This window comes from Venturia canescens, chromosome 9, assembly GCF_019457755.1.
Source record: "Venturia canescens isolate UGA chromosome 9, ASM1945775v1, whole genome shotgun sequence".
Taxonomy (NCBI): Eukaryota; Metazoa; Arthropoda; class Insecta; order Hymenoptera; family Ichneumonidae; genus Venturia; species Venturia canescens.
This window is the reverse complement of record NC_057429.1, coordinates 10,401,655-10,427,125: the sequence shown is the minus strand read 5'-3', so window position 1 is coordinate 10,427,125 and position 25,471 is coordinate 10,401,655. Positions and strand designations below refer to the sequence as shown.

General features: G+C 39.9%; 3 protein-coding genes across 11 annotated transcripts; 1 reads left to right on the top strand and 2 right to left on the bottom strand.

The window, feature by feature from the left end:
• Positions 1-200: 200 nt before the first annotated feature.
• Positions 201-24,743, bottom strand: LOC122416448 (guanine nucleotide exchange factor DBS-like). 7 transcript variants are annotated; one of them, XM_043429404.1, is made up of 19 exons: positions 24,112-24,741; positions 23,853-23,980; positions 11,091-11,186; positions 10,234-10,348; positions 10,029-10,119; positions 9,635-9,865; positions 9,282-9,541; positions 8,821-9,055; positions 8,251-8,286; positions 6,868-7,062; positions 6,591-6,767; positions 6,277-6,462; positions 5,759-6,097; positions 5,342-5,659; positions 5,045-5,242; positions 4,710-4,918; positions 4,610-4,621; positions 4,281-4,479; positions 201-4,202 (listed from the first exon to the last, which is right to left on the bottom strand). In XM_043429404.1, exons 2-19 carry the CDS (start codon positions 23,941-23,943, stop codon positions 3,975-3,977), a joined length of 3,216 nt encoding a protein of 1,071 aa, XP_043285339.1. In that variant the 5' UTR covers positions 23,944-23,980; positions 24,112-24,741; the 3' UTR covers positions 201-3,974. The 7 variants fall into 7 exon arrangements, with proteins under 7 accessions (XP_043285339.1, XP_043285335.1, XP_043285340.1 ...); XM_043429400.1 differs by having other exon boundaries at positions 23,853-24,743; XM_043429405.1 differs by lacking the exons at positions 23,853-23,980; positions 24,112-24,741 and adding an exon at positions 21,084-21,639.
• LOC122416451 (uncharacterized) lies at positions 12,855-15,894 on the bottom strand. 2 transcript variants are annotated; one of them, XM_043429411.1, is made up of 3 exons: positions 15,718-15,894; positions 15,132-15,297; positions 12,855-14,880 (listed from the first exon to the last, which is right to left on the bottom strand). In XM_043429411.1, the coding sequence occupies exons 2-3, from the start codon at positions 15,231-15,233 to the stop codon at positions 13,834-13,836; spliced, it is 1,149 nt and encodes a 382-aa protein (XP_043285346.1). In that variant the 5' UTR covers positions 15,234-15,297; positions 15,718-15,894; the 3' UTR covers positions 12,855-13,833. The 2 variants fall into 2 exon arrangements, with proteins under 2 accessions (XP_043285346.1, XP_043285347.1); XM_043429412.1 differs by lacking the exons at positions 15,132-15,297; positions 15,718-15,894 and adding an exon at positions 15,006-15,120.
• LOC122416450 (4-coumarate--CoA ligase 1-like) lies at positions 16,523-19,794 on the top strand. 2 transcript variants are annotated; one of them, XM_043429407.1, is made up of 8 exons: positions 16,523-16,662; positions 16,815-16,943; positions 17,042-17,252; positions 17,359-17,843; positions 17,937-18,114; positions 18,750-18,971; positions 19,120-19,349; positions 19,525-19,794. In XM_043429407.1, the coding sequence occupies exons 1-8, from the start codon at positions 16,651-16,653 to the stop codon at positions 19,681-19,683; spliced, it is 1,626 nt and encodes a 541-aa protein (XP_043285342.1). In that variant the 5' UTR covers positions 16,523-16,650; the 3' UTR covers positions 19,684-19,794. The 2 variants fall into 2 exon arrangements, with proteins under 2 accessions (XP_043285342.1, XP_043285343.1); XM_043429408.1 differs by lacking the exon at positions 17,042-17,252 and having other exon boundaries at positions 17,670-17,843.
• Positions 24,744-25,471: the final 728 nt, after the last annotated feature.

The following is a 25,471-nucleotide window of genomic DNA, read 5'->3' as shown; positions in this document are numbered from 1 at the left end:
AAAATTGGATAAATTTCAAACTCCGCTGTAGGGTTGAAGATCGCGATAATATATTTTTTAGGTTAGGGCTCTCTCCGCGGAGTACCTTTTGGAAGGGAAGATAAATGAACGCGATAGCATTTTTTATTCGTATGAAATATTCATTATCCTTCATACGCCGTGTGTGGTTTTTTATTTACACGAGTAAACTGGTTCTCAAATATTCGACGATGCATTTTGTTGTATTTACAAGATTGTGACATATTTTATACGTAACTTTTACAACGAACTCTAAGCGACAAGCTATTCAACTCCAATTCTAATGTAATAATCCTCAATGTTTTCGTCCAAAAGTCCACTTCGACAATTGAGTTTTCGGGAATTTTTTATCGCCGTGTCGATCATCAATTTTTCAACTCGAAATATTGAAACTATTCGTTTTAATACAGTTTTTGTAAATTGGTTGATTTTTCAATTTGGTTGGTTCTTCGTTATGTCGAATCCGAGCAAATTGGTTGCAAATATAAATAACAAATGAATAGCCTTTCGTACAAATAATACAAATCTATCAAAAACCAATTTTTTTTGTACTAAGTTTTCTATCTATTTTATCATCATTATTGATAGCCATTTCTATGCCTCGTCTCTTAAAATTTTACAGCATACGATATTCTTCATTCCGAAACAAAAAATTTCGAACTTTTCCTGCATTTTTCGTTTCGCACAACCAAAATTTCGAGTTCACTATTCGAGTGGCGAGCATGAAAAATCACGTTTTCGGTTGAAAATCCACTTCCGAAATATTTGCTCTTGAGAATTGAAGATTTTCTGAAATTTTCGAGGGGCAGGCGAGTGGAGAAAGCATTCTCCGTAAAAAAGGTGCAAATCTCAGGGTCAACGAGATTGTGATTTTTTGTTCAGAGAAAGATTTAATGATACAGCATCGTGGAGCAGCGTGCAATTTAAGCGAAGCACGTGACGTCGATCGAATTCACGAATTTAATCGAGTGCTTGAACTTCTCCTTTTCGATTTTCGTTCAATGCTTCGGTCAAGAGGTGCATCTGAATAATGACTATTATAAATTATTTATCATTATTTATATATTTTTATGCTTCCTATCACAGATAGGCAAATAAATTACTACTACTATTATTATTATTATTATTAATATCATTGTTATTATTGTTGTTGCTATTATTTTTCATTTTTTTACAACAAATGTACTCAATTATATCTCGAGCTACGAAAATTTTGTTGTTTGGTGAATGAAATGCCTTCTTTCTTCTCTTTCAAAGACAAACTGGACGAGAAAGAAATATTTTGGATAAAATTCATTTCTGAGTCTTAGAAGCGGAATGTATTTTATCTCTTTTTTTCTCAATTCATTTTTCACGAATATCAAGGTCAGAGCTTCCCGTATTAATATCACGAAATTGTAAATCGTTTTTAGTATTCCCCTTAAAGGCTGAGCATTCGGTCTTTGTTAAAAGAGTTCCTGAAAAAGTGAAAGTGATTTTCTTACGTTCGAAAACCTCTTCAATTTTTCCAAAAATTAAATCGAAGATTCTGAAATCTCGATTACTCGCTGAAAAATCGTATTGCTTTTTAACTCAACGGCTCAATCCGTCGTACCTTCGTTTATTTATTATAAATAAGTGTTTATTCATTGGTTTTTGGGCGGAAAATTTGCTACATGTTCCGTGAACGTTTTGGAAGTTTGAGATTTTTCGAAGCGATTTTGTTGGTAGAGTTTTGTTCCATCGTTGCATCAAATAAAATTTTATATCTGACTGGCGGAATAATTTCTCACTTTCGTTATCCCGTCAAATGAATTTCTTTTCTATATATATTTCATTTATGAACTATTATTTATTCGCTCTAGAATAATCAATCGTGCTATTCAAGCCGGGATGGAACATTGATAGTTTCTTGCTAGTTTCGACGAGTCAAGTTCATTACTTTAGTGTTATTATTCATTGTTTTATCTTCTTTCTTTTTAGGATAAATTTCTAACTATTTCTCTTTTATGAACTGTGGTATTCTAGTAGAATAACTATAGACCATGATTTTAACTTGGAATAAATTTGCATTAGATGTTCACTTGGAATAAGATCTCCGCAGAGAAAACATGTGTTAATTTTTCCTCCATTTAAGAAAATGATGGAAACTCTAAATAAATAAATACCGTGGAATAGGATCCACAACAAATTTTCCGTTTTTTCTTTTTTCATTCTGAATCGTGATTTGGATAAATGTGCACGAAAAGATAATTAAAACTGATTCGGGAATGTGAGTAATTGCGAAAGCTATAGAAGAGATAAATTTCGAAAATCTAACGTCGATCAAGTCGCAGTATGATCGACAACTCTTTAAATTAGCTAATGTTCCCCATAAAAAATGCGTCCACTTATTCGTACGTACAAGACCAAGTCTCGTAAATGTTATTTATTTTTTTATTATGCTTTGTTTTTACCTGCAAATAGAAGCGATTCCAGCGATTTGTTTCATTTGCCGTGTAAAAATAGAATCTACAGCTTTTTCGTTTTTCTTTTGGTTTTTTGTTTTTTGTTTTTGTTTTTTTTTTTTTTATCATCCTCCAGAGGAACGAAGTGAAAGGAACCGTCGTCGTCGTCATCGTCAAGCTGTATTCGACTAAACTATTTTTCACAAGCTCACAAAAATTCATTTACATTTGAATTTCGTTGATTTTGCAATCATCTTCGAACCCAAAAAAATGTCAACAATTTTTTTCGGTTGCGGAAATTCCTTCTATTTGACAGTTACTCGTGAAGGATTCGTGGCGATGTTTATTCAACTGTATTTCATGCAAGTTTTTTTTAAACGAGTTGGACAAACATTATTGTCTATTTATGTTTATTCATTTCTGCTTTTTTGAAAATGCATTGTTATCGTTATTATCCTTCTTGGGGAAGTATTTTTCAACTGTAATAATCGCGTAATAAATATTTGTGTCACAGTATGTGCAAGATAAAAGTTAATTCATCAAATGAAAATCGAGTTGGAACTCTTTATGGCGCCCATTTTTCGCTGAAATTTTTTTTCTATTATTTTTGGTCAGTTCTTTATTCGCGATGTTTCAACTTTGCGAAATGTTCCGTGTATATAAGCAGGTTTAATTGTCACTACAGCTGCGGTATTCCTATTGCCGCTAAAAATATGGAAAGTATGAAAAAATTAATGAAATGAAATTTCGCGAACGATGAAATGAAAATAAAAATCCTACGATATTAATTGGTCTATTCTCGCGCAAAGAAAAATGGTCTGTTCCGAGAATGAATAACGAAAAAGAAAACACAATTCGCGAAATTCATAAAAATTCAGTTTCCAATTGATTGTAATATAAATTTCCCTAATCCCCCAGAAGTTCGAAGTCATGTTCGAACCTAATTTCGTATCATAGCCTAAAAAGTAAAAAAAAAACGTCCTACAAAATCGCATTTATCAAAATCTGGGCTCAAATGTAATTTGAGTTTTTTATGTTTCTCCCTTCAGCTCTTCTTTGATTTTTGACATTGCCGTTGTTCCCCATCGGCGAAGCATCATCTCAGTTTCATTCGGTAAATCTCGAAACTCGTCGGAAAAATAATCTTACTAAATCGAGATCCAACGTCGTCTAATATATCCCGTCGTAAAACGACGATCTGGCAAAGGAGTTTATTTTTTCTTCGCGAACCAGCAAACGACCATGAGTTTTTGTTTATCAAAAATCCCATTAACCGCGGTCCGAACTGTTTTTTCAACACGACTTCGATTTTTTTTTTCAACGACCTCGCATTCTTTGTTTCAAATACCCGTAAACGTCGACGGGTACGTTTTGTTTTTGCAAAAGCGCACGAACGATCTCGCCGGCGCGAGTAGCGCGCATAAGAGTTTGACATTTTTTTCCTTCTTCTTCGTCACAAGTGGTTAAAGGAGCTTGAGTTTTTGAGCTAACACACTGGAAAGTTATTCCTTAGTGTGTTAGACGCCTGTTTCACATGGGATCTTGGCTGTTGACCGACTGCGAGCTCCGCGATGTTTTTCTGCTGACGGGCTCGAGATAGGCCGCAGGCGCCCAGCCCTCGATCCCGTTTCCAATGAGCTTAACGAACCACCAGCCGGCGCAACCGACTTTCAATAACTCCAGATTGTCTCCCTCGCGCATCGTCACCTCGGACTGACCGACGGCACAATAATCCGCTAGTGCCAAGTATCTCCCACCCTGTAGCAAAAAGGCGCCGTATTTTTTAAAACGTTGCTCCTTCGTTTGAGAAATGAGTCTCAAAACTGAAAGACTCACGGGTGCTGGTCCAGGATTCTCTCCAAAAGCGTCTTCATCGTCGGTATTGCTGTTCTCCGAGCTCCAGGCGACGTCGTCCTCGGTCGACACGGAAACATCGGTGATGTGAGAGATTACGCTGTTACCGTCGACGGATAAGGTGCGCAACGAGCCAGAAACGCTGCTCTGAGCTTCCCATGAAATCGTTTGTCGGAGCGGTCTGCCGAAAGAATAAAACAAAAACAAAACGTTTTTATATGCAAAAGAATGTCGCCTAAGTTTGTACCGCGAATCGAATTTGTCATTGTGCTATCTATCAAACATAAATAGCAATGAAAAACAATGTTTACCTTGGCTTCGAACTTCAGCATGGTTATTTGTTAATAAGTCATATTTATATCATCGTTATTTGTACGATTATAGCTATTGTGTGATGAATTGTGTACGCACTTGTGATTGGATTTTCCGAGAGCTGTATTTTGTTTGCCCTTAAGCTCAGCCAATTGGGACATAAGAACTCCCTTTATTTGTCTCACCCAGGCTAGCTTGACGTCATTGCTCGGTGCCTGTATCGTATGTACTTCCGCTCTACCTTGCAGCCAAATTTCAAATCTTCTCGTATCGCCCTTGACCGATTCTGTCAGTCCGATTTGCGACATCTGGCAAAGATCAATTATTTTTCAGCAAAACTTCAGCTCAGGCGGTCAAAATGGGTTTCATAGCGAAATATTTAGGTTATTCGAGGTGATCGAGTATCAATTTTCTCAACGAATAAACCGACTCACTTTGAGGTAACGTTTGAAGTGATAAGTCGCTTTGTTGTGAGCCTGGGGCTTGCTATGTTTGCAGAAAATCATCGACTTTTCGTATAGAAAAATGTGGCGTTGCGACGGCTTCAATCTTAAAAGACGTTCTCGTTTGCTGCTCGACCAAACGCTGAACGAGCCTTGCAGCAGTAGTTCCCCTTGCACTCCTAAATCGCCCTGGATGAGAAAAATAGGAGATAAGTACAAACCGAAAAGACACATCAAGCAGCTTTGACAACCGAAACACAATGAATATTTGACAATATTCAAACGTACTCCGAAACCAGTGATAGCGGTCTGATGCATGCTATCGTTGACGCATTTGAGGACAACTAGCATGCAGTCGAGGGCTTCTTGCAACTCCGTGCAGCAAGTCGGCTCGTCGCTGTATTTCAACAAATCCTTGAGCAACAATTGATACTTGGTGATGCGTTGAACGGGTTTAAGTAAATACGCAGCGAGTGGCAGTTTGTGGCCGAGCTTTTGTTGGCAAGCAGCGAGAAATTGTGGCTCGCTTTGGATCTGCTCGCGCAATCGCTCCGAGCGCGGTATATTTTGGCAATAATAACTGTACAATCGGAAAAAAACTTCTCTCTGAAAGAAACCAGAAAAAAATGTTTTCCTCCCGAGTTATTACTTTTCAATCGATTTGGATCCCGTCTTAAAAGGACAAAAAATTCGATCTCATCTTACCCTTTGAACGAAGCAAAGAGCAACGAGTTCGGTGTTCGAGATACAGTTCTCGAGATCCCGTAAAAAGGTCTCGCCGTGGAACAGATAAATTTCGTCGAGATTACCGAAGAGCACTTCGGATTTTCCAACAAGGGCGGCAGGGAGGAGGTGCGAGAGCGAATCGTTGCTCATTTCCATTTTGTAGCCTTTTATTATCGAGCCGAGCTCGGCAACGTAAACGCGTTCGGTCTCGACGAGCTCGGCTAATACGTGACCTCGCTTCAAGCGCGATGCTTCAACGTCACGAGGTTCGCTCTCAGGTGAGGAAGTGTCACCGCCCTCGATCGGGCTCATTTCCATCTACGAGAAAAAAGTTTCAACCATATTAAGTAACTTCACCAACAACTTCGTGCGAATATAATTTTACATTTTCACTGACTTATTTTACTTATTAGACCAGTAACTTTTATCAGCCAATTTCATTTTCATTAAACGCAGTAATTTTCTTCTATTTGATTAATCAATCATTTCTGTATTACCTTTGGCATGGTATTGGCTTTCCTAAGAATTCTTCCAGGCTTGACGGTTTGTGGCGGATGAGGCATGGGTTTGGCTGGTTCGGGGGTGACCGTCTGAATCGGCCGGGCCGGTTTCAATAATTGTTGCTTCAGTGCAATTATCCTTTTGTCGCACATCAATGAAACGTCCTCGATTCTTTGCAGAACCTGTTTTCGACGGGCCATAATGATAAAAAAAATTGAAACACACGTCGGACAAAATGACATCTAAAAAAGCCTGAATTTACATTCCATCGGCTGTTTCCTAATCGTTGATTCTTCGAGTATTAGCTCACCTGCGTGACGAGGGCCTTCGTTTCGGGCATTATCGAGTCCTGAAAGATGCATCTCGGATTATGGAATTCCTCGGCCGCTTCTATCAACTGCTGAAGCTCCTGCAGCGATTGATCCGGCGGAGTAGAATTGCTCTGAGCAGCCAGTAATTCGATCCCTCGTGTGCACCACGTATTGGCCTGAGCAACGTTTGTTCAAAATTTATTAAATTTCGTGAAAATCTAACAATAACGAAAAATACGATAATTTTTAAATCATTGTGTCGCGGGAAAAAATCACCTTGTCAATTCGTTCCATGAGTTCTCGGCATTTGGTGAGTGTGTGCAATCGTCGTTCCAAACGTTGGCTCAGAATGGTACAGACGCGTTGCAATTCGGCACATTTTGGCTCAACGACCTCGGTCGGGCATTGATGACGACCGGATAACAATTGTTGTCCAGCGGTTATGACTTCTTCGGCCCGATCGATGTCCCCCTTAAAAATCCGGCCGAAAGAGAAAGAGAGAGAGAGAGGGAAAGGAGAAAAAGAAACGAGAGCAATTATCAATATTCGCTGTAACACTTCGTAGGACAGAAATATAAATTGTACGTAACGAATAAAAATGTATCCACCGAACATTCTATAAATTTACAGCGTTTTTCAAAACAACTTTTCTACCCGCCAATTATCCCCAAGATCACAATAGCTTAATAAATTATTTGTTATTCATTTTTCACATATTCGTATTTCGATGCTTATCGAGTTCATGTTTTTCGACTAATTTTTTACCACATTCTGAGTGACATTTTTTAGATCTAAACGAATTTTCTTTCTTCTGTTATTTACATTGAAAATATGCAAAATAGCGTTGACAATAATGCCGCAAAGAAAAAACTAAAATTTACATCCGAATATTCTTTCAAGATGAAAATGAAAAAAAAAAAAAACATTCGTCGCACAAAATAGATGATGCAAAACTACGATATTTTGAGCACGAGAGTTAACGAAATTTTCTCAAATTCATCCAACGCCATTCTGTCTGGCCAAAAAACATTGAATTCGTCGTTCACGTTGATCGTTCCTTCATTTAGCTCGGAAGAGCTTCAACTCGCGTGCTAGCCACATCGTAATCTCGCCACTTCAAAGCTAAACGAACTATTTATATAAATCGTGCAGTGCTAAGTGCATATAATCAAAATTTTATACATATATCAATATAGTAAATATTTATATATGCATATAATTGGCTGCCCTGAAAAATTGTATACCATGCTTTCAGTGCGAATTAAATCCCTATTCACGTGTTCAATTTTGAAAAATGAAATCCTCAACTGGGATGTGACGAGAAACACTTGTTTTCTTCGCTTTTTCAATGAGAGACGAAGAGAATGAAAATTCTGAGAATAGAGATTCAAATCAGTAGCAAACACAATCCAAAACTTTGTTTCATTAAGAAGACTTTCTTTAAGTTCGATCAAATGTTGAATATTAATTGATGAATTGGAAAATAAATAAATGGTAACTTGTCGATTGGTTTGTTTAAGTTCAATTTACATTAGCAAATACGACATATTTATATTTATATTCGAAACAAAAATCATTTTTTTCATTCTAGAACGCAATAATAATGAATAGTAATGTATTTTTTAAGGAAAAATTTCGATTATTGATTTCGCTGCTTACCAAGACCCAAATCCACATGGTATGCAACAAATAGGACTATCGACAAAAAACGTGGAAAAGCGGTGCAGAGGTGACGGTTTTATCGTGTTATTTCAAACAAACATTTTCTTCCATTTTTTAAATATTATTTCTACTTTCTTGATCCCCATTGTACCTCGTGTGTGCGTGTATGAAATAAGACTTGTGGTTAACTAAACAAATAGAAACCGAATGCAAAAATCTAAAACTCATACGAAGTTGCGAAAGTTTTGAATATTCCTGAAAATATTTCACCAGTTTGTCGCAAACGTTATTAATTTGTAATTTTTTTTTCTCGAGTACAAAGATTTGCTGTTAAAACTCGAGCTTTGTTATTCAGACAAATTTTTATGAATGATGATTCTTCGAAATGGCAATAAAATGAAAAAATTGAATGAAATAAACGTAAATGAGAGAATGAACGAAGAATCTGAATCCCAAGATAAAAGTCCCTTGGAATCTTTAAAAAAATAAAAAAAATGAAAATCAAAGAGTGAACATTTCGTGTGCCCAAGTTCAAAGTCACGAAATTGATATATTTTGTTAACGTACTCTGCAAATTCTTTGGAAGGCCGAAGTATCGCGTAACAACTGTTCAACCCGTGAATGCGTCTCTCCGACCTCGGTCATTTCCTCGACCCTTTTTAAGTGATGATCCAAGCTCGTTTGCAACTCACGAAAATCCTGCTCGAATTGTCTGAGCGCGAGGCAGTGTCGGAGCCGCGAGCTGTGATGGGACCAAAACAGATCGAAAGTCCGCTCCGTTTCTTCCAATTGAACCAGCAGTCTGAAAATCGATTTGAAAGTTTAGAAAATTTGTTGAAAATCAAAGTGGAATGTTGAGAAATGCCAAATTAAGATATTCTTGGGAAATTAAGGTAAAACCCCGTGTCAAAGTGAATGAACTATTGCAAAACTCTCAAATTTCAATTGAAGTACGAGTAATCAAAAATTTATCGACGCCTTTGCATTTCTATATCGAGACTCGGATATTCAAGCGTTAAAAAAGTTACCTTTCGACGGCTGCAACGTTTCCTAATCGATCAGCAGTGCCTTTACCGGTCAACTGTCTTACACTGTCGAGCAAAGCTTCACCGTGTCTCGCGGCACTCAAAATTTCCTCCTTCAATTCATTGTACTCGGCCTGCTGTTGATTCAGCAAAGTCGTCGTCGCGATTGCGCTGTTCGGAAATTCAACCTCGGCCAAACGTCGCGTAAACGAATCCAGCGCCAACGACACGTCTTGTGTCATCGACGAGAATTTTTCTAAGCTCTGTCGAAACAACAAAGTACGAAAGTCAGCCGAACTTGCTTCTCTTTATTTGAAATCGACTCTCACTTTTCGTGATTGAAGTGCAACGCTCACAATTCGATTTTGAATCCAAGTTGGATGACAGTACGGCAAGTCACCGCCGAGTTGCTCAGTCAGCTGATCCTTGTCGATAAAATCATAAAGTTCGGCGACATTGGCCAGTACGATGACGCGGAATTTGAAGTCTTCGCGAAACAGCTTATTCGAGACCTCCGAAATGGCTTTTTGCAGAAAACCAACCGGACGTAAAACGTAAGCGACGTGCACGAGTCCGGGGAAGAAGGCCTGGAAGAAACAAGTCATTATTCAACTAAAAATGAGAAATCAGTTCGAACAGGGTTCGAGGGAAAAACGCAGTTTTTTCTATCCCAAGTTTGGCTATGTCAGGATTTTCACTGAGTTTCTCGTGTCCTTTGAAGAAAAGTCACGAATAGAGAAATATTCTTACGGATATTTTGAGTAGCACAGTTTTGACGGAATTCCACTTGTCGGTGCGCCGATCAATTACCAAATGGAATCCCAGATCTGCTTCTTGCAAACTGGAAGAGCGGTGAAAAAATAAAACAACCGGTGTTATTATTCGCGGTTATTGTATCGGTGTGTCGTGTTCCCGAAGCAAGAAGAGTCAAAGGGACAAGTGACGCTGTACTCACGTTGGCACGGACGTGAGATACAACATGAGACGTTGATAATCCAAATCCGTAACATTGTGAAAATTTCCATTGTCTGGAAATGTTATTATTGGACAGCCTTCCCGGGTTTTTCCACCTGAAATCAGAGTCACGTTCATTTCAATAGTCATCACGTCAGATTTTTCGAGTTTAACTAAAATTATCACAGTTTCAATAGGACGAAGAAAAATATTGCAAGCCGGCGGTGCTGAATTCCAAGAAAATAAATAGTTCGATGAAAAAAACCGCATTTCTTTGACAGTTCAAAACAGCGCAAAGGGTCCAAAGGGATTTTGACCGAATGTAGGGCGGGCGAGCTCGTGATCGAAAAACTGGGCCTCGGTCAGTATAACGAATTAGCATAAGTTTTTAGCAATACTTCTTCGTCGAATATCGACGGGAGATCGTAAATCAAAAATTCGCGTGAGAGACCGCATGAAAATTGGATGGCGGGGCTCAACCGAGAAAGTACGAGTGCCGAAATAATCGGGGCACGGTTAAAGAGGAGCAGAAAAACCATTATCGAGAATCTTCTACGGGCATCGTGTCCGAAACCGGTTTTAACGGAATTTCATTTTTGTTTTTTGTTTCTCTCCCGTTTTTCCATTTTTTCGCCCCGTTCTCAAATTCTGATAATTCGGCTCCGCTGCGAGTGTGTCGTCACGAGGTTATAAGAATTATTTCGCAGAACCGACGGAAAATTGTGAATCGTTAAAAAAGTCTTTTTCAAGTTTCATTTTCGTTCGACCGACGATTATTGCTTCTGGGGCAGTTTTTAAAGCAGATAGAAATCGTGATGCGCGTTATTCGAAATTAAATCCACTAAATAATACTCGTACCAGTGATAATTGCATACTGCGGCTGGAGAAGGTCAGCAACGTCTCGAACTGCTAAATCTCCATTCTCGATCTCACCGGTCATACTCTCAACATCCTCTGCAATCCATAAAACAAACATCATCCAATTAATGATGGCTTTTGAGGCGCGATTAAACGCCGGCGTCAAATTCGAAGCACTCGTACGAGCTCGCGCGAGCACTTCCGGGATTAAAAATTCACACTTTTCTGTGCTTATGCACGAAAGGACGAAACTTCGGGCACGTGAATCTTTGGAAAGGGAAGAAAAAGATGTTTTCCGATAAATTTTGGGTTTCGTTTTAATGCGGTTCAAAAATTGTTGGAATGAAATCCGCGAATCGCTGCTTTCGCGTCTACGACACTGCGTTGAAGCACGAAACGTCCAAAATGAACATTTCTCGAGTTCGAAAACGTGGTTTTTCACATTTTTGAATATTCGATTTTTTTCTCGTTTCTGATGTTTCGATCAGTCGCAGCGACGGGCTCGCTCTATGGGCACAAAGAGTAAATCTGTCGATCAATCGACCGCATAATTACCCCGAAAAAGTGGAAAAATTCCGGTGGAAAAAACGATTCTTATTTAATTGTAAATTCTCCTCGGTCCGTCGATAGTGAAAACGGCACGAACCGCCTTAATTTTGCTCGCTCAACGCAAACGAATTTCATAGAACGAAAAAACGTGACAAGTAAATTGAAAAAAGATGTCGCAAGGACAGACACACGCGAACGCGCGCGCGAACGTAGCGTGTTTTGGCAAACACGCCGCTTGAACTCTCAACGAGGACTGGATGTAAAGGGTTCTGGTCTGAGGTTGCACTCAAGTGACCTTGCTGATTTTTCTTCCTTCCCAAATAGTTTTCTACTTTACCCACAATATCGCTGATGTAACTGTAAAGCGTAGAGGCTCTCAATCCTCAATTATTATCTCGTTTCGTTTTACAACGAGGAGTTAAGCCCTCGCTTTATTTTTATTTAAGTTTCTCTTCATAATTTACCCTCCAGCTGTTTTCTTTTCATTTTTTATTGTCGCAGTGAATTTTTCGGTGCATTTTTTTCCCGCGATGGAATCACCAACTGGATTCCGACTCTTCAATAATTTCTCAGCAGCTTCAAAATTTTATTGACTCAACGATTTTTCAATAACCATTCAAATTTCTTTGTAGTTGAGTAAGAAAAATGGCGAAATATTCATCTCGAAAATCAAAATGATTCTCAACAAAGTGAAAGAGGTTTGACGAAATGAGAATAATTTTGGCGACAAATATTGAAAAAAAAAAATGGAAAATCGTTGACGAATAATCGAAAAAAGAGGGGTCCAAGTCCATTTTGAAATACTGTTTTGGGAGGCGTTTAATACTGTTTTGATGAGGAGTTTAATGTGTAAAATATGAGAATCACTGAATGCTAATTTAACCCTGTCGTCGTCCCCCCCCCCCTTTCGGAGTTGCATGTCTGGCATCCCGGCAAATATGAGAATTGCCTGAACTCCTCCGCACGAGTGAGCGAGGCTCCTGACCTTTTCTCCACTCGAGAGAAAAATATTTTATATTCCACAACATTTAATTGTGTTTGTGTGCGAACAAAAATGCTCGCATTGTACAAACGTTAGAAAAAACGGAGCCCCGTATATTTAGCTTCGAGCTCGAGACCACTTTTTATTTCGCTCATTAATTTTATTTACCCACCTTGTTAATTCGAGACGTGGGAATGGCTGAGACAGGTGCGATGAATTATGTGTTTTTTCAATTTTCTTCGTGAGCTCTTTTATTATTATGCTTATCATGAAATTCTACAATTTTGTACTCGCCTCGTCTCATTGGATAATATTTATATTTACGCTCCTTCGACTTCTCAATTACAATGACAATCCTTTCTAAAAAATTGAGGAAACATTTTATTTCGTCAAAAAAGAAAAACAACGTTGGACTTTGACTCTCTTATTTTCTCAAGGACCTCAAGGCAGAGTCAATTTTCAAAACTTATTTAACGAACTGTAAGCCATGGACGTTCGGGTCAACGTTCAAAAATGTGAAAAACATAAAAAATAAGAATTCCATATGAAGTCCTGTTAATTCATTGAATCTCAAAATGAGTCAACGTTGATAAATGGCTCGAGTAGATCATCAGGATATATTAATTTGAAACAATAATTTTTTTCGTCTTACTTTAAATCAACTCGAGTTTGATCTTTTGAACGAAACAAAATGTTTTCGTTACAAAAGACTTCCGCCGTTTGATCGGAAAACTAAACGTTTTTTCTATGATCGAGGCATAATGCCTCTCAAGAATTCTTGTCTACAAATTTTTCTGTAACACGAAAATCGTTTGTGACAAAAAATATTGTTCCGCACATTCGGTGAGAATAATTATTGCAAATGCGTGCAGAAAGTTTTGATCACTAGGGGCTAAGATAATTCTTCTTATTATTTTAACATTTTTTCAAACTAGCCAATGCTCGAAACAGCCTCCGATTAATCCTAAGGCTAATATCAAAGTCTCTTAAACTAATGGCCTATTTCCAAATATGGAAAATACTCTTTTTTTCACATAGTAAAACATTTGAAAAGGCATTTTTGAAATGACTAATACTCAGCTCAATGTCACAGCTGTTTCGACTCAATAAAAAATTCATTTACGATTGGAAAAATGAGAAATCCAATTTCTATATTAGCCTCGAATGACATCAAATCGAGAAACAGAAATAACGAAAATAGAAATTGGTCATTCAAACAGAGCGGAGAGTGCTCAACGTGACCGGTTGCCCGGTGCCGTTGACCAAAAGTCCATCTTCGGTGAGGGTCAGTCCGAGGTCTTCGGATATTTTTTTCACAGGGGTCAGAAGGAAGGTGTCGTGTCGTGCAGCAACAACGATAGGAAAGTCGTTGAGATTTTGTGTGACAAAAGTTGAGTTTCTGTTCTGAGTATTGGAGTACTGTGGTTTTTCAGAGTCGACTTTTCCGGAATGTTGTCCCCGCAGTACGAATTCGAGTTTGGCAAATTTGACCTGGGGAAATTGAACTTTCATGAAGCGTCTGAAGGTCGAATATCCCATGACTTTGGAGGAAGTTTTTTCGCAGAATTCGGCGTACATTTCGTGGACGTTTTTCCTCGTGATTTCCGGAGGCAAGTGGAGAGGCGAATTTTTTGCAGTTTTCGTGCGCTGCTTGAGTTCTTGGGCGGCGATAAATTTCTTCAGGAAATCCGTTGCGATCTGATAAATGTCCAGGGAGAATGTATTGTGCGGAACTTTTCCCTGATTTCCATGAACTCGAGGACAAACTCCGTGGATCTGCAAGTGCTTCCGGATTCGCTTTATTTGATAACGCGTACAATTCTCGAGATAAAGAAAAGCGTCCAAGCAAACCCTGCGCCCCTGAGAAACGTAGCGGGCTCTCGACCTTCTCCGCTCTGTTCGACGAGCTGTTTTCCCTGGATCCGTCAAGCATGCCATTGTCACACCCATCAAGTACATGTCGTGCTCAGCTTTTGTTAACTCCGCAATGTTTAACCTGTGACGATAAACAGCATCCGGACTCAGTCCTCTGAAACAGCTTTCGTCTTGACACTCGCAACCTCGACCAAAACGCTCGGACACCTGTGCAGGACTCTCCTCCAATTCGGTACCCTCGTTACTCTTCCTTCCTCGCTCATCTTCCTCATCTTCCTCCACCCGACCAGTATCTTTCGATTTTGCTGTTTGCCTCCCTTTCGGTTTCTTCGGCACTGATTTTTGTGGTAGTCCAGCCACTTTTCGGACCTCGCGTGAACCTGTCTACAAATTGAAGATAGTTTTTTTTCCTCTCATTGATATTTTTGATTTTTTTCTGGATTGTGACTATTGCGAGACATGAACTTTCATAGAAAGACAATTTCTTAAAGAATAAAGCTAGAATCTACCATTCGGCTTTTGCTAAATTTTGTCACTACAAAATTGCAGGACTCGATTCAATTCCAATTCATCCCATTGACTGCTTCGTATGCATTTTTTATTATCGTGATCATGGTTTATTAACGATAAATTACCACGAGGTCAGAGCTGACAAGTTCTTCGTCATTGATCGCCGTTTCGTCAAGTTGTACATCACCTTCAATTGGCAAATTTGGTACAGCTGAAGTTTCACTCATCTTGCTTATAATTTGAGTTTGGTGACACTATATGACTCAGCTAAGATTATTGTTGTCAAGAAACCTAGGAAAGAAGTACACTTGAGCTTTGAACGCCAAAATAATGATGAAAACACAATGAACAGCACTTCTCAAATACAAAATGATCACGAAAATACGAATTGCCGTGCATTTGAAAGATCTTTAAAATTTTAAAAACGTTCAATTGTTGAAAGAAATCACGTGACTTATATTTGAAATAATGTTCAATAAAAAAAGACACGCAATGATTGCAGTGACAACACGTGAAATGATATGGAGCAAATCTATTGAAATATTCAAAATTGAGATTCACGTGTGTCATATAAAATAAAAGAGAAAAAAAACAAAGGGATGAATGAGAAATTATAATTGGGGATACAAAAGGTCGAAAATCGCTGGAACGCTTGACCGTCTAACAATTTTCGACCGTAAAGCACGAGAAAATGAATCGTTATAAACCTACCTGTATTTTGCACTACAATAGCATTTTTACATAGATTTTTCGTTAGTTCTCCCCGGAATTGTCACGAGTTCATTATTTATTGAGGGAAAAATATATTTGCGTCGAGCGTTTTGGCCTTATGGCGCATCGTACGAGAGACCCGTGCACAACGACGCCGCGACGGAGCAGAACCGCACTTGTTGTTCCAGGGCCGTCATATCTGGGGGCGCCTTAAAAACCAGCACTAATTATCTAAAAATTTATTACAAAGGAGGTCGTAAAATTCGTCCCGAGTTTAACCCGGAATGTTTTTTTCATTCAAGGGACTCTCGATTCTACTATCGCTCAAACCTTTATAAACAAATTAATGTGAATTTTAAGGAATTGCAAATAAATTTCGTTCCTCTTTCTCTCGATTTATTGCGGACCATTTTCGCATTTTTTCGAATCTCCTCCTTTCTAATCGCTTTTCAAGCATTGTCAGAGTGAGTTGTTCGACAAAACGTATGCTTTCATACTTTTTCGTCCGTTATTTCAACGATTGATCGAATAGCGAAAAAAAATAATGGAAAATTTCTCAACTCTGTTTGACGCGTACAAAAGTGCAGAGAGATCGTGACGAGATAAAAAGTGGTGGCGATTGGAAAAATTTGGAACGTTAATCGTACGATCTTTCGCGTCGTCAACAAATGTATATAGTCATTAGAGGTTTGTTTCCAGGTCCACCACGTTTATCCAAATAGATAATGAAAAGGCGCATCATCGAAATACTTCAACGGTCAATATTCATATATAAACGAATGAATTAATGAACGTGGCACATTAACTGGAACCGTCGTTACTCGCTAACCGTTTTTATTGATAAATTTTATTCGTTTTCGATCCCAACGCACCACAAAACGATTTCTTTATTTCAACACAAAACTCACTCGTTTCAGAAAAATTCATTACGAAATGACGACTCAGGTGAGAAAAAGAAAAAAGTTTTATCCCCAGTTCCCGACGCGGTACGAATTTTTCCTTGAAACGTGCTGAAATCCGAGAAATTAATCGATGCTAAAAATACAAGACTCAATTCGTTTGCGCATCATTCTAATACTTTTGAATCTTTTTGGCAGGGTGCAAACGACTTCGAACTGAAAAATGGAATTCTGCACGGTTTCTCGGAGCCTTTTCTGCCGAAATACCAAAATTACGGAGAAGTGATACTCGATTCCATGAAATCGAATCCCGACTTCGTAGGGCAGGTATGAACTCGACGCGTTTTCTTGGTCATTTTTTTTCCATTGGCTTCGCGCTTCGCGTGCGATGTTTTGTATACGTAAAAAAATAAACAACCGCGCAGATCGACGGTACTACCGGGAAGACGGAAAGGTTTCGGGAAATGTTGAACAAGAGTGTCAAGTGTGCGATTTGGTTGAGAAAACAAAACATTCGTGCCGGTGACGTAATCGGGATTTGTACTCACAATCAAACGGACATGTACGTGCCGATTTTGGCTTCGCTTTTCGTTGGGGCGGTTTTCAATCCGTGGTGGGAATGCGGTCAGACGAGAGGCAAGAATTTTAATTTCAAATTATTCATTGTTTACCGAGGGAAAATACGGGGAATAGAGAATTTGAAAAAACCGACTAAACTTGAGTGAATTTTTTCGAAACACAGAAATGGTGCGTCACTTTGTGAACCTGACGAAGCCAAAGATATTATTTATCCACGATTCTTCGTTGTCGACTGTTCTGGAAGTGGTCAAAGAATCGAGGGTGAATATGAAATTCGTGACCTTCGGTAAAATCAGCGATTTTGAAAGTTTGCAAGAAATATTGCGTTCGGTGGAGGAAAAAAGTGTCGATTCTTTCGAAATCGCTAAATTGACGAGGCTCCAAGATGCGGCTTTCATTGTTTACACTTCAGGGACAACGGGACTGCCCAAGGGCATCGTCACGAGCCATAAATCTATTTTTGGAAATTCTCAGAATTTTTTGGAACTCGGGAGGTTGGACGAAAGCGTGAGGTCGATTAATTTCTCATCAATCTCATGGGGCGTTGGGATCGCTTGTTTTTTTAGATCACTCGTCGCCCCGGAAACTCGCATCGTTTATCCCCATTTCGATCCCGAAGAGACTCTTCGTCTTATTGACAAATTCGAGGTACGATTCCGCGCAATTAATATTGAGTCAGTAACACGTTAATTCAATTATTTCATCGACCAATTAATTTACCGATATTCTCTTCACATCCAGATCAATTTGATGCACTTATCGCCCAGAAAGGCGTTCAAACTTCAAAAAACCTGTGCAGCTTCGAATTACGACGTTTCCTCGGTAAAACTTTTTTGGATAAGCGGAGGAGTACTGAAGAGTGAAATGCAGACGGCAATTGCAGCGAGCTTTCCTCGGGCTAAAGTTTTTCAAGCTTACGGTACAAGAACGCGAAAAAAATGGGAAACGGCTGGAGATGAGGCGGATATGCATGGGAGCAATTTTGTAGAGGAGAAAATTTCCCACAGAAAAGTCCCCGGCGTGATGGAGCGATTTTCTATCGTTCAGTTTTGACAGCGAGTAGAAAAAATGTCTGTTCGCAAGGGTTCTGTTCGATGGGCTCTCGGAGCGAAATTTCCGGAAACAGAGAGTAGCCCCCGGGGACTTTTTTCTCGGAAATTTTGTCCTCTACAAAATCGGTGCTATGGACTTTTGCTCTATCTCCGACCGTTTAGGCGGTAAAGAGAGAAACTCGAGCGAACACTGGAACCGCTTACGAATCGAGCTCGAGCTCTTGTCAGTTATTTCAAAAAAATATTATTATCATCGACGATCGATGAAATCCGTGGAGATTCGGTTTGAGGCGGTAACGAGCAGGGATTTTGTCTTTTTCGCGATAACGCAAACGTGAATCGGCCGAATTTAACATTGCACCGATAGATTTATTTATTTTGTTTCAGGCTGATTTTTATCAGCCCACAGATTATTTATTATCAGGCAATAATTCCCATGGAAGTCTAAAAATTGATTTTTTATCGAATTCGCGATACAAAAGAGTGTATTCTTGTTGGAAAGGCTCTTCGGAACTGGGCGGCGTTGCGTTCCGACAATCACCAGGGTTTGAGCCAAACTCGTGCGGAACGATTGTCCGGAATGTCGAGATGAAAGTCGTCGATATAAAAAGTGGAAGAATTTTGGGCGCTCGCGAAACGGGCGAAGCTCTATTCAAATCGCCCTTCATGATGACCAGTTATCTCGGTAATCCTGAAGCCACGAAAAAAGCCATCGACTCCGAGGGTAAGAAAGTTTAACGCACGATAAAAAAAAAATAAAAAATAAAAAAAAAACGTCATAAAAACGAAAAAATGTCGAGCTCACAGGGAAGCAAAATAATATTCTTGGAATATTAACTGATTTGTTTACAAAACTACGGAATCGGAATCAGGGTGGCTTCACAGCGGTGACCTTGTACACTACGAGGAAAAAGGTCACGTATTCGTGACCGATCGAGTCTCGGAAATGATAAATTATCGAGGGCATTTTATTTCTCCGGAGAGTATTGAACAAGCGATGTATATTCATCCGGCAATTTCCGATGTAGCCGTCGTTTCAATACCGCACGACGAAGATGGCGAACGTCCAATTGCTTTTGTATCAGAAACGCCGGGCACGGAGGTGAGTTAATATATAAATTTAAGGCATTTACCGAGCGCGGATCAATAACGCTTAACGAGGGTAGTTTTTATTTTTTTCCATCTCAGTGACGAGCGATTCATCGGATGAAAGTATTGAGAACAATTTTCCCTTTAGTTTTCATAACTCTCGTGCTGATGGATGTGAAAATTTGCAGGTTACGGAAATCGAGGTTGAAAATATGATGGCCGAGTCGTTGCCCGATGGCGAAAAGATTCGAGGCTGCGTTCGATTTCTCGATAAAATTCCTCGGTTACTTTCGGGCAAAATCGCTCGAGCGGAGCTCAGAAAATTAGCGATGTCCTACGAGCGTTAAAAACTTTCGGTGCACAATGAAAACTAACGAAACGAAAATGTAAGAGGCGATATAAAATATGGCGCGTCAACGAAACGTGATTTTTTAAATTCAATAAAAATCCCAAGTTCACCTCTCGACTTATCTGATTACGCGTATGGATTTCCACGGTCATGCACAGTCACGCTATTCTCAAAACGTATGAATATCAATACACGAAGTGTACACTGAATTAATAATGAAAACGAAAGAACCATCGGAAGTAAGCAACGAGAAGAAAAAAAGTAAATAAAAACGTCAAATTTCGTCGTATGCGAAAAAGTATTTCATTTTATGCAATCGAGATTCGTCCATTTTCACGTCCTCGAACGTGTGTACGAATGAAAAATTTCATTGGTTGGTACAGTACGACGAAAAAGCAGACAAAAATTTTTTCGCGTGTTTATTGATTTATAGGAAAGTCGGTGATACAGCCCTGAAGCTTACGTAGATGGCACTGGTGTAGCGGCGAAAAAAGTAAGAAAGCAAGGTAGCGCACGTGAGCACGTAAACAAACGTTGAATATTGCAACTCGTTTTAACGAATAATCCATTTTTTCATGGTGAGAGAAGAATTTTTTCGACTCTTCGTTTTGGAACTCGAAGCTCGGTGATTTGAGAAAAGAGGACGTCTGGGCAGCTATTAACCAATTACGTACAAAGTCTCGGGTTATTTACCCCGAATATACACATATATATATGAGGATGTAATTCGAGAAATTAATTGCTGAGTATTCGGACAATATACATGTATATTTACGTGCGTACGAGCGTAATTCAGAGGTCAGACGCTCATGACGAATACGCGTCGCGTATAAATCCATCGAGAACTCAAAAATTGGTTATATTCAAAAAAAATCATCCGTCAATTTCGTCCTAACTCTGTTTTGACGTAACCGTAAAATTTCTCCACTTTTAAAGACCAGCTAATCGAAATTTCGTAAAATCACTTCGAAAGCGATTCTCGATTTTGGGATTCGATTAGCGAATTTTCTATTGCATTTGCAAGTGCATTTTCAATACGAGAAGTGCGTAAATCGGGGCTCTGAACAAGGTGACGCGCATTGTTGATTCGGAGAGTTAAATGAACCGTGACGAGAGTATTCAATGGAAAACATGTCAGGTGCAGATATGGCGAATCAATAAGCGTTGCTTATCGGTGAAACGTAGATTTATACTCGTGTTCGTGAATATAGGAAATCGTATATTCGTCGTCGAGTAGTGGCGTGTGGCCGACGATTATTCTGTTATCGGGATCGTAAAGGCGAGCCGGCATTTATTTCCGCGTCACATTTAATATAGTTATATTTATGGTAATAATGACATTCATGTGTAGACACAGATGGAGAGAAATGAACGTAAATCATAAATATAGTAACGTACTAGAGCCCGTGCATCTCGTTGAGCAATGTTGATGACAAGGACAGTTGCAGTTATGCAGAGATTTCCGTCGTAGTATCATTTTGACCTCCTTTTTTTCACACCCACTATTTTAAAATGTTTATATAAACAAGTATGCTCGTAAGAAAGCTATTTTCAATTTTTTAAATATTTTTGTACGTTTTAAGCACTAAACAACAGTCCCGTCACATTATTCGTAAAACCGGTTCGAATTAGGCGTCATTGGGTCGAGTGATGAGTTTTGTAATAACTTGAACGGGGTCATTTAGGCGCGAAGAAAGAATTGCATATGGCGTAAGTTATTAGAACAACGGGGCAGCGAGACGTTTGGCAAGTGTCCATTTGATCGATAAAAAACGTTGGCGCTAGCCGGCTCCGGCAAACGCGACTGCGAGCAGCTGCATTATCGCGTCACCTGCTACGGCTGCTATTTCGGCGACGACCCGAGGTTTTGTGAAAGCACGATAGAACGCGAGTGCTCGAATGCAGTGCATATGCCGCGGACCTCTAGCGGCACGCTCGAGAAACTATGCTTCGAGTTTTGGTAAGGAGTGGAAGCACGCAGAAAGGAGACAACGAAAGAGGCACGATTTCGAGTGCTGCGAAATGCGGGAGAGACGAGGGAGGGGCGTAGCGCAGCGCGAGAGAGAGCGCGCAGGTGAAGCGGGGGCGGAGCAGCACACTGAGAGAAAATTGCAAGCGACGAAGCAGCCGGCGCGCAAAAACGTGAAACTGCACGACTCGCTGCGGAACGAGACGTATTGGGCCGGGTGCGAAGAGAGAGCGAGAACGCTGCAAACGTCAACAAGAGGGCGGAGTACAGTGGCTGTGTGAGAACAAACGAACGACGCGAAGGAAAAGGAGGGGGAATTGTGACCTATCAGCGGGGATCTGAGGAACTCTGTGGTGGGGCTGCCGCACGTGACTTCACTGGAACCGCATGTACTTTTTCTCCCTCTTTTTGTTTTATTTGACGATTGCTGAGCTTTACAACTACAGATTAAAGCCTCTGGTGGAACAACACTCACGCGTCGTGTGTTAATCGGACAGAAGAAAAAAACAGAGATGAAAACGCTTTGGAAATTCATCTCAAGCCCTGCAGACTCGTGACAATCTTTCTCTTTTTCTTTCTCATCAGTGGAACAGTTGAACTTTTTTAATCAGGATTTTTCAATCCATAAAAACCTCTTATCCGTAGAAAAAAAATGATCTCGTGCTCAAGCGATTCGCCAAAAGTCTGACAGGTCGTAAAATATGTTGCCAACCCTCGAGCCACTCCGCTGTAACACCCCTTATTCGTGGCCTACATATGGTTTTGCTCTTAAGGGTTCAAAGGGCAATGTACCGCACGACCTAACCTCACTTTGACAAAGCTAAACCTTCTCGATCTAGAACGTTTTGAATTTGTGCAATGAGATGAAAAATCTTCGATCCCGCATAAATACAACCGCAGTAATTATCGTCGCTCGTAATAAAAATAAAACATCGTATCCGCATCGATTTTACCAGTGTTGAAAGTTGGGTGTTGACCCGATAAACTCGCTCAAAACAAACCCACCCACAAATCTCTTGACTAGCGACATCTTCAGTAATCCCAAGCGATAACTGTTTTTTTTTCACTTCGTCAACGATTTTTCTCCGCGACAAAAGCCCATTGTACTTGACGACAAAGGAACGACCTTGGACCTTATTTTTCGAGCCCATTGTCAACCTCACTTACCACGTTGTAAGCTTATACCTTCGGGAATATCAGTAACTCGAATACTTGCTACCGACTTCGAAAATGGTCTGAAAATAAATTTATACTGAAAATCGTCTGTATCGAGTGCTATTCCTTCATCGACAAAAAAAACCATCGAATTCTACAAGAATTTTGTTTCAGGGTATTCACTTGAGTTAGGTACTTTGAGTTCAAATGTAAATTTACGTTTTTAAGGTTATGCGGCGTTTGTGTCAGTCGCCATTTTCGAAAATACTGTTTTACAAATACCTCGTTGACAATGGGTCAACGCGGAAAATGTTTACATCTCAAATATAAAATTCATTTCTCGGAATAAGCTCGTGAGAGTGACTTTATTCCTAGAAAATTCGAGTTTTCGAGTGGGGGCAGAACCGAACACTGTATTCGAGGTTTTAGTTGAATATCTCGCCAACAGTTGGAAGAACGATAACAACGATGAAAATGAAAATTGTAGAGAACAAGTTTCTCTACAAATTCTATGGAAACCTTTTTCTTTTAAAATCGATATTTTTCGAGTTACGAAGATATAAAGATTGCGAGTCTACTTGTATGGCTCGTGCTGCTGACAGGAAGAAATGATGGCGCCAAAGTCAAGTCATCCAATTTATACCCTGCTCTTGTGATCGTGGTTAAGATGATGGAACAGTCGGTAATCACACCTCGAATTTTTGAAATTGAAACTCTTTGACATCGTTCGTCCGATTAAAATAATAAAAATGTCATCGTACGCAGCACGATCGCAAAAATCCGATGACATTTTTATTTTTTCGATCAGCGACGAACGATGTGGAAAAATGTTCTTTTCAAAATTTGCAGCTATCTCTCTCGCACTCACGGTTGTGATTACCAACTGATCCATCATCTTAATGAGAAATCAACGCTTCGTGAATATTTCGAACTACCGCAGCGAATAGTTTTCCAGCAAAATTGCTCAACAGATGGCGTCGGAAGGATTCCTATTGTTTTTCGTATGAAAAATGAGGTTAAACGAAAGAATAGTTGAAACTTACCGGCCTCCAAGACCTCGAGGTCGAGGTTGCCGCTGCGACTCCTGCTGATGGAGCTGCTCGCATTGTAACTCGATCTGTGAGTGTCCTCCATGGCTCGCGAGGCACTTCTTTTGAATTGTTCCAAAAAGCTGTCAATTTGATTTTCAATGCTCGTAGGTGAGGTGGCCATTGCAATGCTAGTTCAAAATTTTTTATTCACCGTTTTTGGGCTTCGATATTTTACATTATTTAACGCGCATAACCATTTAAATATACATACAATTAGTGTATATAACGCATACATGTACGTGTGTGAAACTCGACACGGAATCGTTAGACCTCGTGCTGCAGCAGCACCCACAACGCCTAGTTCTAATTTTCTCCGTACGTTTTCAAGCCCCACCCCCTCGCTCTTCTTCCCTTCTGTTTATTTTTCCGCTTGTCCGTTGAGATATTAAAAAGTCCACGGATAACGTTATTATGCACGGCGACCACGACGGGCCACACTGCGTAAATTGTGTTCAACTACATTTTACGATTTAATTCGTCTCGCAATAATATATTTGTAATCGGTACTGTTATTATTAATGCTGTTGTTATTATTGGTGTTACTGGCGACGAAAGCCTCTCGGGCATCGTACGACAGAGTCCCGGTACGAGGCATGTTTATTGTGACGGAACCGTGCCCGGAACTGACGGGGCAAGTTACAGAGAGGAGGGATCCATCTCGCGAGGAAGGACGCAGCGACGCGCGCGCGCGCCCTACGATCGAGCCAACTTCAATGACGCCGCGACCTTGCGACAGGTGGCGCGATAACACCGACGCCGCACCGCTGTGCCCTGTGCCACAACGACGCGCCGACGCGCCGGGTCTATCCTCATCTCATACGTTTTTTGCTTTATTTGTTCAAACTGCTTTAAAGTCCGGATCTGCAATGAGAAATATTCGGTTCACTTTTCTTCGTGAGCTCTCCAAAGTCCTACAAAGTTGGAGAACAAAACGTTAATTAACCGAGTTTTTCAATTGCCTTTTGTTATCAGCAGAGACGGATGACGACGCTCGATTCAATTAGAATATTTACTGCTCATAATTATTTTACAATTCAAAGAAATCGAAAAATTGGCGAAACGCTTCGAATATCAGTTTCACTAATAGCGCATAGAAAAATTAGTTTTTAACAACCCGTGCAAGTTATTCGTTATTAAAACTCAACGAAACCCCCAATTCGTCACGATATCGAGTGCGGAAGTAACACTCCTGGCGTCGTTTATCACCGGATCCAGCATCTGATCACCGTCTGAGCGTCATTCACGGAATCTCACGGTTACGATAATATCGTGATAAAGCTATTCACTTTCGTCCAAAAAATAGATTCGCAAGGGATAACGATTTTGAGGTGTTTGTAAAATATATGTGAAAGCCTCGAAATCGGGCGCCATAACCAAAACCACTAAGTAGTAGACCACGTCGGTAAGAAAAAGTAGCAAAGTACGAAACTACGGTGACAGATAGCGTCACTGTAAGCTCGGTCGATACTTGAACGAGTGATCGCATTCACAAAACTCCGTGAACTTGATCGACTGATAGATTATCTTAAGAGATGGAGCCACTGGTAACTAAACGCGGCGGGTTACAGCGA

Excerpts from the sequence above, each read along its gene's own strand:
- LOC122416451 (XM_043429411.1), bottom strand. The coding sequence starts at position 15,233 with ATGAGTGAAACTTCAGCTGTACCAAATTTGCCAATTGAAGGTGATGTA. Across the intron at positions 14,881-15,131 it reads TTGTCAGCTCTGACCTCGTG|ACAGGTTCACGCGAGGTCCG; the intron begins GTAATTTATCGT and ends TTCAATTTGTAG.
- LOC122416450 (XM_043429407.1), top strand. Across the intron at positions 17,253-17,358 it reads GGAATGCGGTCAGACGAGAG|AAATGGTGCGTCACTTTGTG; the intron begins GCAAGAATTTTA and ends TTCGAAACACAG. Across the intron at positions 19,350-19,524 it reads CAGAAACGCCGGGCACGGAG|GTTACGGAAATCGAGGTTGA; the intron begins GTGAGTTAATAT and ends GAAAATTTGCAG.
- LOC122416448 (XM_043429400.1), bottom strand. The coding sequence starts at position 24,021 with ATGGCCACCTCACCTACGAGCATTGAAAATCAAATTGACAGCTTTTTG. Across the intron at positions 7,063-8,250 it reads CCATGTGGATTTGGGTCTTG|GGGGACATCGATCGGGCCGA; the intron begins GTAAGCAGCGAA and ends CGGATTTTTAAG. Across the intron at positions 4,203-4,280 it reads AGAATCCTGGACCAGCACCC|GGTGGGAGATACTTGGCACT; the intron begins GTGAGTCTTTCA and ends TTTTTGCTACAG.